At 33.2% G+C, this 16089-nt stretch overlaps 1 protein-coding gene across 4 annotated transcripts in view; it reads right to left on the bottom strand.

Annotated features, from left to right (window-relative positions):
• Positions 1-16089, bottom strand: part of LRRC49 (leucine rich repeat containing 49) — a 128846-nt gene that overhangs the window by 95155 nt on the left and 17602 nt on the right. For all 4 annotated transcript variants that reach the window (XM_030875088.3, XM_030875087.3, XM_030875089.3 and 1 more), the window contains 2 exons: positions 15844-15910; positions 10907-11050 (listed from right to left, as the gene is read on the bottom strand). In XM_030875088.3, coding sequence (XP_030730948.2) covers positions 10907-11050; positions 15844-15910 — 211 coding nt within the window. The remainder of the gene's footprint in view (positions 1-10906; positions 11051-15843; positions 15911-16089) is intronic.

Genomic DNA, 16089 nt, shown 5'->3' on the forward strand with positions numbered 1-16089 from the left:
GTCAGGGAAATGTGCTCTTCTTGCCAATAAGTAATAATCTCAGTTTTTCTTTATCAGCAGGTTATTCTGGTGCCACTTTGGGGAAGCCAGCACTCAATAATCTGCTTATCAAAAAAATATATAATTATTTTGGAATAATTGGGAAAGGAGGAATAAGGGGTTAAAGATAATTTAAGAAAGCTAAATCCTCATAACTGAGAAAAAGTCAGCACATTTATTTCACTGTCAAGTGTCAAACACTACCAGAAATTCTTTTCTGGAGGTAACTATTTCACAGGCAGTGAAACTATTACAAAGAGGCAATAACATACCTAAGATAAGAAAAAGAAGATGAAATAAAGTATTTATATATAGGGGAATATTTATAGCTCCTCTGTTAACCTTCTCTTAGTGTCAAATTTATTATATTTAACAAAACACGATTCCAGAATCACATTCAAAATATGTTTTAAAGTAAGACTCAAAACCATTTTATATATTTAAAAAATATAATCCTTTAAAAATACCTTAAAAATTACTTACTACAAGATTATGAGAGGATTATAATTCTTTATTTTTCAAAAGAATAATGACCTGCTGTTTTAGAAACATGCTTGTCCTACTCAACTCAGAGAGTTTTACATATTCCTAAACTTCACAAAAGAACTAAATGATTCAACAATCTGACTATGTGTAGAACATCTATTACTGGAGCTATTTTTAGAGCAGCCTCCTGCAGAGGAATAAGGAAGAAGAAGGATGAAGAGATAGAGGCTTTGGCACGCATCAAGGAGCACAAAGATGACTATAATAAAATCACGGCTACTCTCATTTTGTTATCTATTCTGTTATACAAAAAAGTCAGAGTTAAAATATGTATGGGTAATTATTTTAATTTTGAGAAGTAAAAACAGATTTATTAACAAAGCACTGAATAAGTTTGAAAAAAAACAAAGAAAAAAGTATTCTTTTCTATAAAAAGCTTTATAAAATTAATTCCAAAATAACTACTTGCTATAGCCATCACTTTGTAACACAGACACATATTATATGAGGAATAATGTGTAAACCGTCATATCAACAACTCATCACACTTTTATTTGCCATGGAAAAAGTCCGTTATCTGCCTCTATTATCCAAAGGCATTAATATGTGTACCTACTTTTTATATTTATTTACTACTCATTACATGACAATAGATATCAGTCAATCTAGGTGCAAGCTACTCTTTCAGGCTGATTTTCTTCTATACACTGTTTTAATTCCCCCCAAATAAAAAGGAACTAAAAACCAGATTAATAAACACGCACTGATGCTCTGACTAAGAGATTTCTAGTCTTTATAATCTAAGAGAGCTAGATATAACAGCTATGAGGAAAAATAGAAAACGTCTCAATTTCACAATCATAGGCCTTTCCACATCTGAATTTTTAGTTCAAATTTACATCACATGCATGATCTAACAAGACTCCTCATAAAAAGGGTCCCCAGCATTCTTGCCCCCACCACTCCTGGCGAAACTCACTGGAAAGACACAAACTCAATTCAGATTTTACAGCATTTGGACGATCCCAAATGAGCAAGTTATGGGAAAAAATTACTGTGAGCAAGAGTAAGCATAAATTTTAGGCAACAAATGTAGAATTACCAAAAACTTAAGAAAATATAATAACTTGATAAAGACTATGGAATACCTATGTTTAAAATTATTAGAGAAATAAAATGAATCAAAACATGAGGAAAAAAAGATGCTATAAATAAAGGTATCTGGGCGTTTTTTTTTTTTTTTTTAATCCATGCAGAACTTCTAGAAACAAAAAATTATGGTCATTATTAAAAACTCATGGATGGACTGAAAATCAGATTAGACAAAACTGAGGAGAAAGTTAGTGAACTGAAAGATAGCATTAAAGAAGTAAAAATCATGCAGAAATGTAGGAGAGAAAAATAAGAATGACGGAAATTTTAAGAAACAAAACTAGAACAGGAAGGTCCATACCATGTCTAGCAGGTGTGTAAGAAGTAGAAAAAGAGAAAGTGGGAGAAGGCAATATTTGAAAATATAAAGGCTCAGAATGTTCCCATAATTAGTGAAAGAAATGAATCTGCAGATTCATAAAACACAAATATTAGGTATGGTAATAAAATTATCGTATTTAATCAAATCTAAGATACCATCTCACAATTATTTTATGTAACACCCGGTGAAAATAAACTTATGATTAACCAATAATAAAATATCACTTTGAATTTTTATTTCATTATTACTGAAAGAGCTCTTTTAAATTTACTTAACCATACTTTTAACCAAATATCATTCTTATTCACACATAAAATCTAAGCAAATTAAATTCATTAAATTAATGATCTCCCCAAATATCTCCATGTATTATAAAGCTAGAGTTATTAAACAGTATAGTCTTGGCATAATGGTAGACAAATAGATGTAACAGAATAGAAGGTTCAGAAAAAGACATTTGATTATAACTCAATTTTGAAAAAGAAACCAATTTAATTCAATGGGGAAAGCAAGGTCTTTTGAATAAAAGGCAATGGAGCAAACAGACATCCCTATTTGGGAAAAATGAATCATGACCTCTACATCTCACACCATACACAAAATTTAATTAAAGGTGGATGACAGACATAAAATGAAGGTAAAACTATAAGCCTTCTGGGAAAAAACAGAGGAGAACATATTTATGATATTGGGATAAGCAAAGACTTTCTAGACAAGACAAAAAAGGCACTAATGATAAAAGAAAACAAAATAATAAATTGTATGTCACTAAAATTTAAAGCTTTTACATATCAAAAACATTGTTAAGAAAGCAAAAAGGAAGCCATGCAGAAAATACATTCAATACATATATAAAACAAAGGACTGAATCTAGAATAAAGATCCACCACACTCAAGGATAAAAAGATAACCCATTTTCTTTGAATGGGCAAAAGACTTGAACTGATACTTCACAAAGGGATATGCCAGGATGGCCAATAAGTAATTGGAGAGACGCTCAGTATCATTAGTCACTAAGTAACTGCAAATTAAAACTACAATGAAAATCATAGTATCACTAAACTTATAAAGACTGTCAATGTCAAATGTTGGCAAGGATGTGGAGCAATTAGAATTCTCACTTATTGCTGGTGGGAGTGTAAAATGGTATAATCACTTTATAAAACTGTTTAGCAGTTTCTAATAAATTTAGACACCCAGCTACCTCATGGCTCAGTAATGATACACCTACATATTTATGTAACAGAAATAAGAGTATATGTCCACCAAAGTAAATATATAAATAAAAGACCACAAGAATATTCATAGCAGCTTTATTTGTTAGAGCCAAAAATTGGAAATACCGGGGATTCCCTGGTGGCGCAGTTGTTGGGAGTCCGCCTGCCGATGCAGGGTACACAGGTTCGTGCCCCGGTCCCAGAAGATCCCACATGCCTTGGAGCGGCTGGGCCCGTGAGCCATGGCCGCTGAGCCTGCGCATCCGGAGCCTGTGCTCCGCAACGGGAAAAGCCACAACAATGAGAGGACTGCGTACCGCAAAAAAAAAAAAAAAAACCAAACTGAATGCAATGTATGATCTTGGATTTTCTTTTGCTATAAAGGACACTACTGAGATAATTGGGAAAATCTGAATGGGAACTATAGATCTGATATTAGTATCAGATCAATGTTAATTTCTTGATTTTGATAATATGGTTATGTAAAAGAATTCCTTGTTTTTAGGAAATACACACTAAAGTATATGAAAATAAAGAAGCATTATGTCTACAACTTTTAAATGGTTCAGAATAAATATATATATATATTTTATACATATATATTTATAAGTATAAAATATATACATAGAGAGATTGGTAGCTATAAAGAGAAGGGAAGAAAGAGAATGATCAAGAGAGAGGATAAAGCAAATGTACTAAAATGTTATCATTTAAGGACTCTGAGTGAAGGGTACTGGGAATTCTTTATACTATTGCTGCAGCAGTTTCTGAAATTATGTCAAAATTTTAAATTTTAAAAAGGTTAAGGGATCAAAATCATATACCAGGGAAAAAACCACCAAAAGAAAGCTGATATTAACATTAGACTAAATAAATGTTAAGGCAAGAAGTATTGTTAGCTTCATGATATATACTACATACTTAGAACGGTGCTTGGCATGTAGCCCACGCTGATAAAATACTTACAAAATGAAGGAGTTAGTAATAAAGGCAGTTAATACATAATTATAAAAGAAACAATCTACCAGGAAGATACATCAATTTAAATCTTGTAAGCACCTAGAAACATAGCTTTCAATACTGACCACGTACTAGGCAAATATACTAAGTATTGACTATAAATAGTAACTGCAGACTAGGCAATAAAGCAAACCTTAACACAAACCAATTACATATAATCAACATTCACTGGCCACAATGCAATTAAATTAGAAAAGAATGACAAAAAAAGAGTAATAAATCCATACATATCAAAAAGTTTAAATACACTTTTAAATATGCACTTGGATCAAAGAAATAATGGAACTTAGAAAATATTTAGAACTAAATAATAATAAAAATACTAAATTTCAAAACTTCTTTGAAGAAGCTGAAGTGGCAGTTAGAGGGAAATTTATAGCCTTATATGCTTACATCAAAAAATAAAAAAGACTGAAAACCAATGTATCAAATACCTAACACAAAACTTTAGAGAGAAAAATTTTTAAATAGAGGAACTAAGAAAGATAAGAACAAAAGTCAAAAAAATAATATTTTTAAAAGCTGTAAGAGGGGTTCAAGAAAGCTAAAAGCTGGTTCTTTGAAACTACTAGTAAGATAAACTTCAGACAATACTGATCAAGAAAAAAGAAAGTATAAATAAGCATTATTAGAAGTCACAAGAGGAACAAGACTATAGATAGAGCAGTCAAAAAATAAAATAAGAATTTAGATGAAAGGAAACTACAACGTATCAAAACTGATGTCCACTATTACACTGAGTCAACGGTTTAAAACCATGCAGACTATTTTACAAGAAAAATTCTACCAAAATACTCAAGGAACAGATCATCTTTATCTCATATAAGCTGAGATTTATACCAAACAGGAAATCAAAATAGGGAATCACAGAATATTAAAACAGGAAGCACTCTTCAACTTATTTTATGAGGTCAGTATGACCTTGATAGCAGAAAAGAACAATAAAAAGAAATTACAGGCCAATATCATTTATTAACATAGTTGTGAATATTGTGAATCAAATATTAGCAAACAAAAAAGGAATGTGTATGCTATATAGCCCATAACATACATAACAACCCAAAATGCTAGAATGACTTATCATTACAAAAATCTTGTAATATAATTTTCAAAATTAAGATTAAAGAAGAATCCATATGATCAGTCTAAGGATTGTAGAAAAATTATTGAATAAAATCCAACAACCATTCATAATATAAACTCTAAGCAAACTAAAAATAGAGGACAATTTCTTCAGTCTGATAAATGGCAGTTAGCAAACATAGACAGTGACGCATTTCCTTTAAAATCAGGAATAAGGCAAGGATGACCACTTTTGTTTCTTTATTCAACTTTGTACTAAAGGTTAAATCAAACTTCAGTCTAGCTCAATCAAATAAGTAGAAACAAAATATATAATGATTAAAGAAAAACTACCATTGTTCAAAAAAAATTATAATTGTCTAACCAGAAAATCTAAGGTAATCTACACATTATTAGAATTGTTAAGTGTCTGAGCAAGGTTTCTGGATTTAAGGTCAATGAACCAACTGTGGTTCCATATACTAATAACAGTAAGAAATCTATTTCTGACCAAAAAAATTTACAATGACAACAAAAAAGTATAAGATATATGGAAGATATCTAACAAAAAACAAATAAGTGTTCTATGGAGAAAAGCATAACAATCATCAGATGAGACATATGAATTGAGAAATGTGCTCTAGTCATACTATGCCATTCATATTAATATACCATGTTCACATTATGATATTGAGCCTGCAATGTCATAAAAACGTCAGCTGTCTTCAATTTAAAAGATAGTCCAATCAAACAGACCAGTAGGGTTATTCGTGAAACTTAACATGCTATTTTCAGAGTGTATACAGAAAAAGAAAAGACCAAGATAATTTTTTTTTAAAGGAAGGAAGGCTGGGAAAGGAAGGAAAGGGAAAGGAAGATTGGGGACCTCATTCTACTAGCTCTTAGAACATAAGAGAAAGTTATAGTTATTACGACAGTGTTATATTGGAACATGGATAGAGACCAAATAAACAGACCAGAGAGGCCAGGCACAGACCCATGCATGTGTGGATATTTAATTTGCTAAATTAAGATACTGCCAAGGGGAGCGGGAAGAACAAAAATAATTCACTTTTCAATAAAACGTGCTGGGACAATTGGTAATCCATGAGAAAATTTAAAAAAAAGAAATTGGATTTCAACTGCACATCACAAGCAAAAGTGAATTCCAAATAGATGAAACACCTCTATGTGAAGAATAACTTTAAAACTCTTGTTAGACAACACAGAAAAATACCTTTATGTCCTCAGCCCATAAGAAAGGATTTTTCAAACAAAAAGAAGAAACAATAAAGGAAACCATTGATGATTTTTACTTCTGTTTCTCAAAAGACAGCAGAAACAAAAGAAATACTACAGATCAATATGAAAAAGAAGAAAAAAGTTATTACAGTGGGCAAAGGATAAGGCTATTTGCAGAAGAGGCAATCTCAATATCAAAAATGAAAAAAAGATGAAAGGCATTCAATCTCATCGGAAATTACAATTAAAATCTCAATATAATATATACAATTTTATAGTTACAAGACTGGCAGAAATGAAAAGGTCTGACAACATCAAGTGTCACTAAGGTTGTGAGGTTAAAGGAACCCTCGGGTAATGCTGATGGGAATGTAATTTGGTACAACCACTTTGAGAAAAACGTGGTGCTAGCTGATAAAATGAAATGATGTGCATAATCCTGGCACCCAGCAATGCTTCTCCAAAGTATCCACCACTGAGCATTATTTTTCACATGCAGGTTGCAACTAATTTTTCATTCGTCAAGAAATCAATTCAGTAGATTGAGACTAACTTTTTGTGAGACCAACATTTTTTAATGAGATAGAATAGACTAGGATATATCAGAATGGATTGCAGTAAGGGTAGGTATAGTCATGAAATGCTTGTTTCCATTATTTATAATGTACTCATATAAATATGTATTTAATTACTGGGTTTCAATGTAAATTTTATTTACTACCATAGATTATGGGTAAAAAATGTCTGAAAGACACTGTCCTGGAGAAATTGTTATAATTATGCACAAAAAAGATGTACAAAAATGTTATTTCTTCTTAACAACAAAAAATTAGAAATAATATTAATGTCCATAAAGAGAAGAATAAATATTTAGTTACAGTCACACAGTGGGATACTATATACCAATGGAAATTAGTGAACTGGAGCTACAGGTATCAACATAGATAAATCTCAAAGCATAATAAAAGTAACTTACAGAAGATATGTACAGTTTGATGATATCATTTACAGAACACTTAAAAGCATGCAAAATAATGATTTCATTGTTTAGGGGTATATATATGGGATTGTTTAGGGATATATACAGGAAAAGGAAAAAGACATGCATAGGAATAAACACCAAATTCATAACTGTGGTTACCTCTGCAAAGGAGGGAGGGAATGTGTTGGAGGAGGGTTACATAGTAGGCCTCAAATATATTTAAAAGGTTTTTATTTATTAAGTTCATTGGTGGACATACAAATGTTTGTAATATTATTTCCTATTCTTTGGGAATGTCTGAAATGTTTCATAGTTTTTTAAAAGGGAAAGATACCATATAAACTTAAAAGACATTTGGCTAGAAATTTATAAAGTTTCCAAGAAAAAGATCAGTGAATTTAATACAATAAACAATGACTTTTCTATATAGAAAATACCAGTGAAGAAGGTTTCTGATAAGATGGTAAAGTAGATAATGCCTTTGTTTCATCTCCTTCCCAAGATTCAATGGGTGAAACAAACATAAAATACACAAAATGAGTGAAAGCATGGACATGATTTAAACAAGAGAGCTATTAATAGATCAATATTTTTGATGAATTTCAGGAAGGTGGAAAGCAGATAGGATCTTATTGGAGATAACCCTGAACAGAGAAAACTGCGGCTCAGAACTGGCAGGAGAGATGCTGCACTGCAAATGCAGCGATTCCTTCCAAGAGAATGCCATCTTCCACGCTCAGAGTCAGTACATACAAAGAACAGGCATGGACTATGGGTAACTGTGGCTAATCAAGTAGATGTGTTATTAAAGATGTCTACTCAACAGCCATTCCTGGAACACCAGCAAACCCACCCCACCCCCAGCCCACTCCCACCCCTGCCATGCACACACGCATTGGGTGAAGAGCAGCTAGCTGAAGAAAACCTCAGCTAAAGCCTCAGGATCTGTTCTCTAACAAACAGTATCAAGGAAGGATGGACAGCATGGGTATTTTATCTATGGAGATGGTTAATAACTGCTACAGTAGAACCAGAGGGGGAAAAGGAATGGCAATTTCAGCTGGCACAAAACTTACTGAAGTCCTTCTTACCCACACCCACACACATACACAAAGTAGTTTTTCTTATTTTGGCATTACACAGTGAGGCTGCCTATTCCCTTCCACTCACGCTAAAGGGAGGTCTGCCAATGTGTGGGATTCAACAGCTTACACAAATCTAGTGATCATTCTAGGGAGAGATTTTATGGTTAAAAAGACCTATTCAGCTGCACAGGAGAGCCAGCCACTCCTTAACATAGTCCTTCATTTAAGGATTACCAGCTATTGAGGAAAATCAAAACCATAAGAGAAAAAAAAGCAAAAAGAATTAGTATGATAACTGACCCTGGAAAAAAGAAGAGACAGTTAAAAAAAAAAAAAAAGAATCCTCAGATTTAAAAGTCTCTTGGCTCTTTTAGGAAAAGGATGCTTCAAAAAAGAAATAGAGGGCTTCCCTAGAGGTGCAGTAGTTGAGAGTCCGCCTGCCGATGCAGGAGACATGGGTTCGTGCCCCGGTCCAGGAGGATCCCACATGCCGCAGAGCGGCTGGGCCCGTGAGCCATGGCTGCTGAGCCTGCGCGTCCGGAACCTGTGCTCCGCAACGGGAGAGACCACAACAGTGAGACGCCCGCGTACCACAAAAAAAAAAAAGAAATAGAGCTGGAAAAGTTTCTGATCTTTTCTTACACATATATTAACAATATCCAATCAATTAATATGCATGATACTTATTATCATGATAATTATACCATATGTATACTTAATAAATCTTTTTCACTTTTAGAAATTAAGACAATTTCCTTTTCCATGTTTACTGCTGCCTAATCTATAAACAGTAATGATCAGACATAATACTCAATAGAAAATTCAGTAAGCAAATTCCTGGATGTGTATAATACATTTTCCAAATGAAAGACAAAACATAGACAGGAATATGCTAAGGCCAATAGATTTCTGTACTCCACTCTACCAAAGCTTTTTGGATTGTTACCATACCCAATGTCCCTAGGACAGATTAAGTCCGGTCTGAACAGTTCTAGAGACAGCAATGTAACAGATTAATATGGGTGTCTTTTAAAATAAACAAGCCATTTCCAATATTTAAATCCAATCTGGGGAAAGAGCTGGCAGAATTTAGAGGTTCTGGGATAAATCCATGTCTTAGAGAAGGTTCTGAAATTATCCCAACCTCCTAGAAGATATGAGCATTACTTGGCTGAGACTTTCTGGGAAAATTTCAAAATGAAACCAATCTGTAAAATGAGGCCTAGAGATAAGGCATCATCTGTCTCCCAGCTTTTTCCAGTGTACCACTTACAGTACATTTAACTATTTACTAAGGAACTCAATGTCTTGAAAAAGTTAAGAATCAGATTTTACCTTTAAAAGTGCTTAAATGATACCCAAAGAAAACGTAATGTAGTTTTTCTATTGCATGTAAACAAAGAAAACTTGTTAAAAGAACAAATGTTTTTATAAATCCTCAGATGTCTTCTTGGCCTGTATCATGTCATACAGCTGAAAGTCGTATTTCTAGAGCTCTTCATATATGCACAAGTTCAAAATACCTGAGCATCAAGCTGTTATTTAGTTGCTAAACTTGAATAAAACTATAAATCTAATGAAGTTCATCCTCAGAGTTCCAGAGTAGCCTTTCTATAGTTTTGTCCCCACGATGCCAACTCTTCCTTCTGCTCACATGCCAGCTTTCTACCATATTTATATCCTTCTTCAGAGCCAGCAAGCCAAAAAGGACTCTAGAGATGATCTAGCCCTATGTCCTCATTTTAAAGTAATCTGAGGCTTACAGAGTTAAAGTGATTTACCCAAGGTCACACAGATAATGAGAGCTGAAGCAGACCTGCACTTAGCCTCTCATATCCTATGTAACAATGCTCTTTCCACCATACCAAGCTGCCTTTGAAAAACTGCAAAGAATATGATATTTATGCATGTCTTCAAAGCCCTCAACCACTCCTCTCTGTGCCTTTTCCCTCTCAGTGCAACAAGTTATCAACTTTCAGTCAACAATAACCTTCTTTCTTATTAATTCTATTCCTATAACAACACAGGAAAGGATTCAGTATTCATTTACCACTTGTTGATTCATTTACTGATAACATTTGTGCTCCTAATTTTACATTTATCTTTTAGAATAGAAAACACCACAACACTTCCCAAATCAAAATATTATAAAGCTTAACAATTATATCCGCAATTTAAATTCAGAAAAAAACTAAATTACTTTAGATTCTTACTTTGCAGAAAGCAATGCTATAACATTTATTTCATTCCCTTAAAAGAAAAGCCAGAAATCACATATTGATTCCATTTTAATACTCACCACAAAAGTGATTTGATTGTGTCGCAGGTTAAGCTCAGTTAGTGAATCCAGCCCATTAAGATTATCAACATGACTTAAGAGGTTCCTGGCAAGATTTAAAACTCTCAAATCACACAAATGATTGACATTTTCAATTTTGGTAATCTGTTAAAAAATGAGGAAGGGATGATTAGCAGGCATAAATCTCAGGTGTGCATGTTATAAAAATAAAATACACAGTCATTGAATTCAGTGACAAGTTTATATGAAGACATTTCAAAATCTATTTCCAGTTTCCTCTGTTGTAGATATTGTGAAGTTACTTAACTTGTGAAGATTAACTAACAGAACATATTTTATAATTTGACCATGGTAAGTATATTTTATCAAATAATCAGTAAGTCCATTGTTTGGGCATCTCTGAGTGCCCAACACTGTGCCAGGTCCCATGAAGGTAAAGAGAAATATACATACTAGCTGTGAAATAGAAACTGTGAGCCCAAGGCATAAGCTCACAATGTTTGGATCAAACCAGACTACCTTTTTGAGAGAAAAGGCAAGGAAAAGGAATGATACCAAGTTCCCCTTGTTAATTCTCCATTTATACTGCAGGATCCTGAGAGCAATCAAGAGTCTGAATGGAAAAGATTCAAGGAACTAGGATCCCCAGTAGAGGGTGAGGATGGATATTCCTTATTAGTGAAACTGCTTAAGAGAGGAGACAGATAATGTTTAGGCAGGGTACAATATGGTGGACTTGAATTATGGAATATACACATGCACATAAGCACTGAACTGCAGCAGAGGAATTTGAGTTGCACAAGTAAGGATAAGTTAAAGGGTATAGCCCATGAAATGATGAGAGCTCAACATGATTTTCAGCCCCACTACTGTAATACAACAAGCGTAGCACAACGGGATGAGTTTCTACATGACCCAGAAATAGGGCTTCTTGCAGAGGGCTTCAACCTTTTCATGTAATGTACTTAAGCAACAATGAGTTATACACACACTTTTCTTCTGAACATTAAAACAAATTTCACAATCACTGAAGATTAATTTTCTCATCTGTATTGCCATCACAATATTATTTGAAAATTTCTATTTAACACTTCAAAGCAGATATTGGCTAAAATAACCTTTTTTTTTAAGATTTATAATCCAGTTTTCTATGATATTGTTTGGACCTTCTCTTATATTCGAGAAATACCGTCTAGATTTCACCTACATTCAAGAGGAGAAACCTAAGTATATTTATCACAAATTCAATAATATATAAAGATAATATATGATCATGCTTTAAAATTTGTCCTGAGATTTTTGGTGTAACTAATGTAAAATGAAAATAAAATCTGTAAAAGAAGAAACAAGGTTATCAGTATTTGCAGATTACAGAACTGTACAGTAAGACATAGACAAAAACATTTCAAAACTAGGTGACAGAATTTAAAATGTATAGAATCAGCAAAAAGTAAAATAGACACTGTAGAAAATCAATAATAACAGCATAAGCTTGAGAAATTCTACTAAAATACTAAAAAAACAGAGATAGGTATATGGCAAAGCAATATGTAAATATATACATAAATTTATACATATACATAAAGCTTTTCTGAACTCAAGAAAGATAAATATACAGAACGAAGGGGTACATAACCTGTATATGGTGTATTCTCCCTTCTGCTAATAATCCTGGGACATTTCTTTTAGAAAACTACCTTTCTCCAATTCTATTTGGTCCTGGTGGGACATATAATTAGAATGCCTACATTTTAGTTTGGTCACTCTGAAAAGAAACGTTGTTAACTCTTATATATAGGTATCAATCTGTAATTTAAAAAAAGTCACTGGGGATATTGTTCAGCTTCTTGGTTTGCAATCAGACAGGTCAGAATTGTGTGCAGCATCTCTGATGGAATAGTCTGTTACTTGTTGCAGCCAGGGACAAAGTCACAGGCATAGAGCAAATGACAGAAATTTCAGAAAAAAGGTGGTGTAGGGTGAGAGCAGCGTTCTTGATCAGTTAATAAATTTCACAGCCAGAAGAAGAGATGATAGGAATGTTCAAAAGCCTAATCTTGGGTCACACTGATAAGAGAGAGTCTCAAGGTAGACAGCAGAGCTTTTTAGTATGTCTAGGAAAGCTGGATACTCCAGTCTTATGTATGTGTATACTAGTAACCCAGACTGCTCTATCTGGATAAAGACAACCTTCCTACTCAGCTATAGGAAAGACATCTGCTTCCAGGCAAGCAACCACAGAAGGAGTCAGCTCTCCCTGAAGGAAAAGATGTCACTGAAAGAAAAGATTCTTTTTGAAGCACATTTGTGTCCATGTTAAAGCAAGTGTTTACCAAGAGAACATTTTCTGGTAGACAAAAAAAATCTAGGTCATAAATTGAGAGTCAACCTCTCATATTCCTCTGTATTCTTTACTACTCACATACAATTTCTAAACCTTAATGTTTTTACTTTTTAAATATTTATCCAATCTGCCCCCTTGTTATATCTCTATCGCTACAACTTTAAGTTGCCATCACTTCTCACCAAGATTATTGAATTAGTCTCTCAGCTGTTCTCTGTCTCCAGTTTCACCTCCCCTCAACTCTTTACATTCTCCAATCTGTTTCTTGAACACTCACTATTCCTATCAATGTTTTCACATCCATAAACCAATTATATTTCATTTCACAATGTACATCACGTATCATTTTTATTTCCAATGGAGTAAATTCAAAACACAAAAAACAGTCACTTAATTTTCTTTTAGTTTTTTAACTACCTAATGCTATTTTTTTAGAGTTGCACGTTGTTTCAACTTGAATAGTCTATCTCCTGACTTTTTAGTCACCAAGACTGTCTTTGCTTTGAAATACTCCAAATTTTTGTTTATTGGATTTAAATATTTGAAACAAGACTCAGATTTTCATTTAACACATAACACAGGTCAGCTAACAAGGTAACAAGGTGACTTGGTCTAATATTTAGACCAAGTGATACATTATCCATTTACCAGTTGCTCTTATAGATCTTGGGTAATGCCCATGAATTCCTAAAGGTATATTATAATATAAAAACCACATAAATCTTATTTCTCATATATACATTTTAAAATAAACTTAAGAAAAATATTGCTACCATAAAATGTTTCACTGATGAATGGCATTTAAAATAGTGGGTTACAGAAAGATAAAACAGCAATTCCTTACTATGGCATATAAAGCCTTCCACAGTCTGGCCTTAGACCTACCTCTCTTGCCTCATCTCTCACCATCCCTCAACATGTGCTAAATTCTCCAGAAGTAAAACATACCTATCATGTTGTTTTTAGTCTCAGTGCCTTTATATATGATGCTCTCTTACTGACAAGACTCTAATTCTTCTTCCTCTTCCACCACCATCTAACTAACTGGGTAACTTTCCCTCGACTAGAGTGATACTAACCAGCCTGCAGAGTTGGACAATTCCCAGACATCAACACTCCTCCGTCTGAGTGCACACACAGGCAGACATATAGATGGGGCTGGGATGAGATTAGAACCTAGCAGATGTGGCCTATCTAATACATCTATCAAGGTTTTATTAATTATATTAGCTTTTCAACAAAACAGTTAGGACTAACAGCTATTAGAAGGCCTAAAGAGATCACACTGAGGTTTACACCTGACCAATCTCCCAGCAAGTGGGAGATTTGTTCTCAACAGGCAGGGACTCCCAGATCACCCCAACATGTACACTTACCACCTCAGGAGAGGTTTTACCTTCTGCATGAGTATGTAGCTCATGTAGCTATTTATAAATAAGTACTCATATTGCAAAGACTAAAATTTAAATGTAAGAGCAAAGGGTTAAAAAACAGCCAAGATGCTCTGCAAGAGAAGAATAAGGAGAGGGAACATAACAAACCAGACAGAGAAATTAAGACAGACAAATATATGGGTAGACAAATTAATCAAATGGAATAATGATCCAAGGTTATATAGTAATCAGGGAATTAGAAATCAAAACCATAAGGGGACACCACTTTATACCAATTCAGTTGGCAAAAATTAAGAAGTCTGAAAATTCCAAATGTTGAAAAGGATGTGAAGCAACAGGATCTATTATGTGTTACTAGTGGGAGTATAAACTGGTACAATCACTTTGGAAGACAATTTGGCATTAACTTTTAAAGTTACACATTTAAATAAGCTGTGACCCATCAGTTTCACTCCTAGATATATACCCTAGAGTACATATGATGTATGGAAGAAACGTGTACAAGAATGTTCTTAGAAGTACTATCCTAATAGGAAACAAAACCCAAACAAACAAAAGGGAATCAACCCAAATGTCTATCAATAATAAAACAGAGAAAAAGGTTTCTGTGTAATCAAACCATGGAACATACAACAATAAAGATAAACTACAGCTATGTAGTCAAAATAGATGAAACTCAGTAACATAATGTTGTATCCAAAAAGCAAACACTGATGACAATATATAGTTTGACACCTTTTTTTTAAATTAAAAGACAATACTACTAAACAATACATTATTTAGACACTTATATATGTGATCAAACCAACTAAAAACACCAATAAAAGAATGATAAATGTGAAATCCAGAATAGTGTTGTCTTGGAATAAAGAAGGAACACTTAAGTAGAAGAAAATCATTAGTAATATTCTAGTTCTTGGGTTGGGGTCGGCTATAAGTTAATAAAAGACTAAATAAGAATCAAAATTGTCATAACTATAAGAATTCTAAATGTTTTATAAGTTTTATCTGTCTCTTACCACTGAGGAATTACCAAACCTTATATAAATGAGCTTAATACCTTAATACCAAAGCTAATCTCACTGAATCAGTAAAGTAACTTTGGAAAAATTCAACACAAGTATAATTCTTAAAACTTTCATACGAAATTTCCTAGAGCTTTTTCAAATAAGAAAGAAATGAAAGGGCTTTAACAATACCTGATTTCCATGAAGGTCCAAGACATCTAAGCTTTTTAGGTTCTCCAGATTTGAGATTTTCTTGATTCTGAAAATCAGAGTAAGCAGAGTAGAAATACAGATGTACCACATCTATTGTAAATCAAAAACTCTAAGGCACAACTCATTTTCATTTATTCTTTCTAGATAGATAGGCAGGCAGATAGACAGACACAGAAATATATAGAGAGAGAAATTATATAAAATTATATATTAAAACCTTTTTTT

This window comes from Globicephala melas, chromosome 2, assembly GCF_963455315.2.
Source record: "Globicephala melas chromosome 2, mGloMel1.2, whole genome shotgun sequence".
Lineage (NCBI taxonomy): Eukaryota > Metazoa > Chordata > Mammalia > Artiodactyla > Delphinidae > Globicephala > Globicephala melas.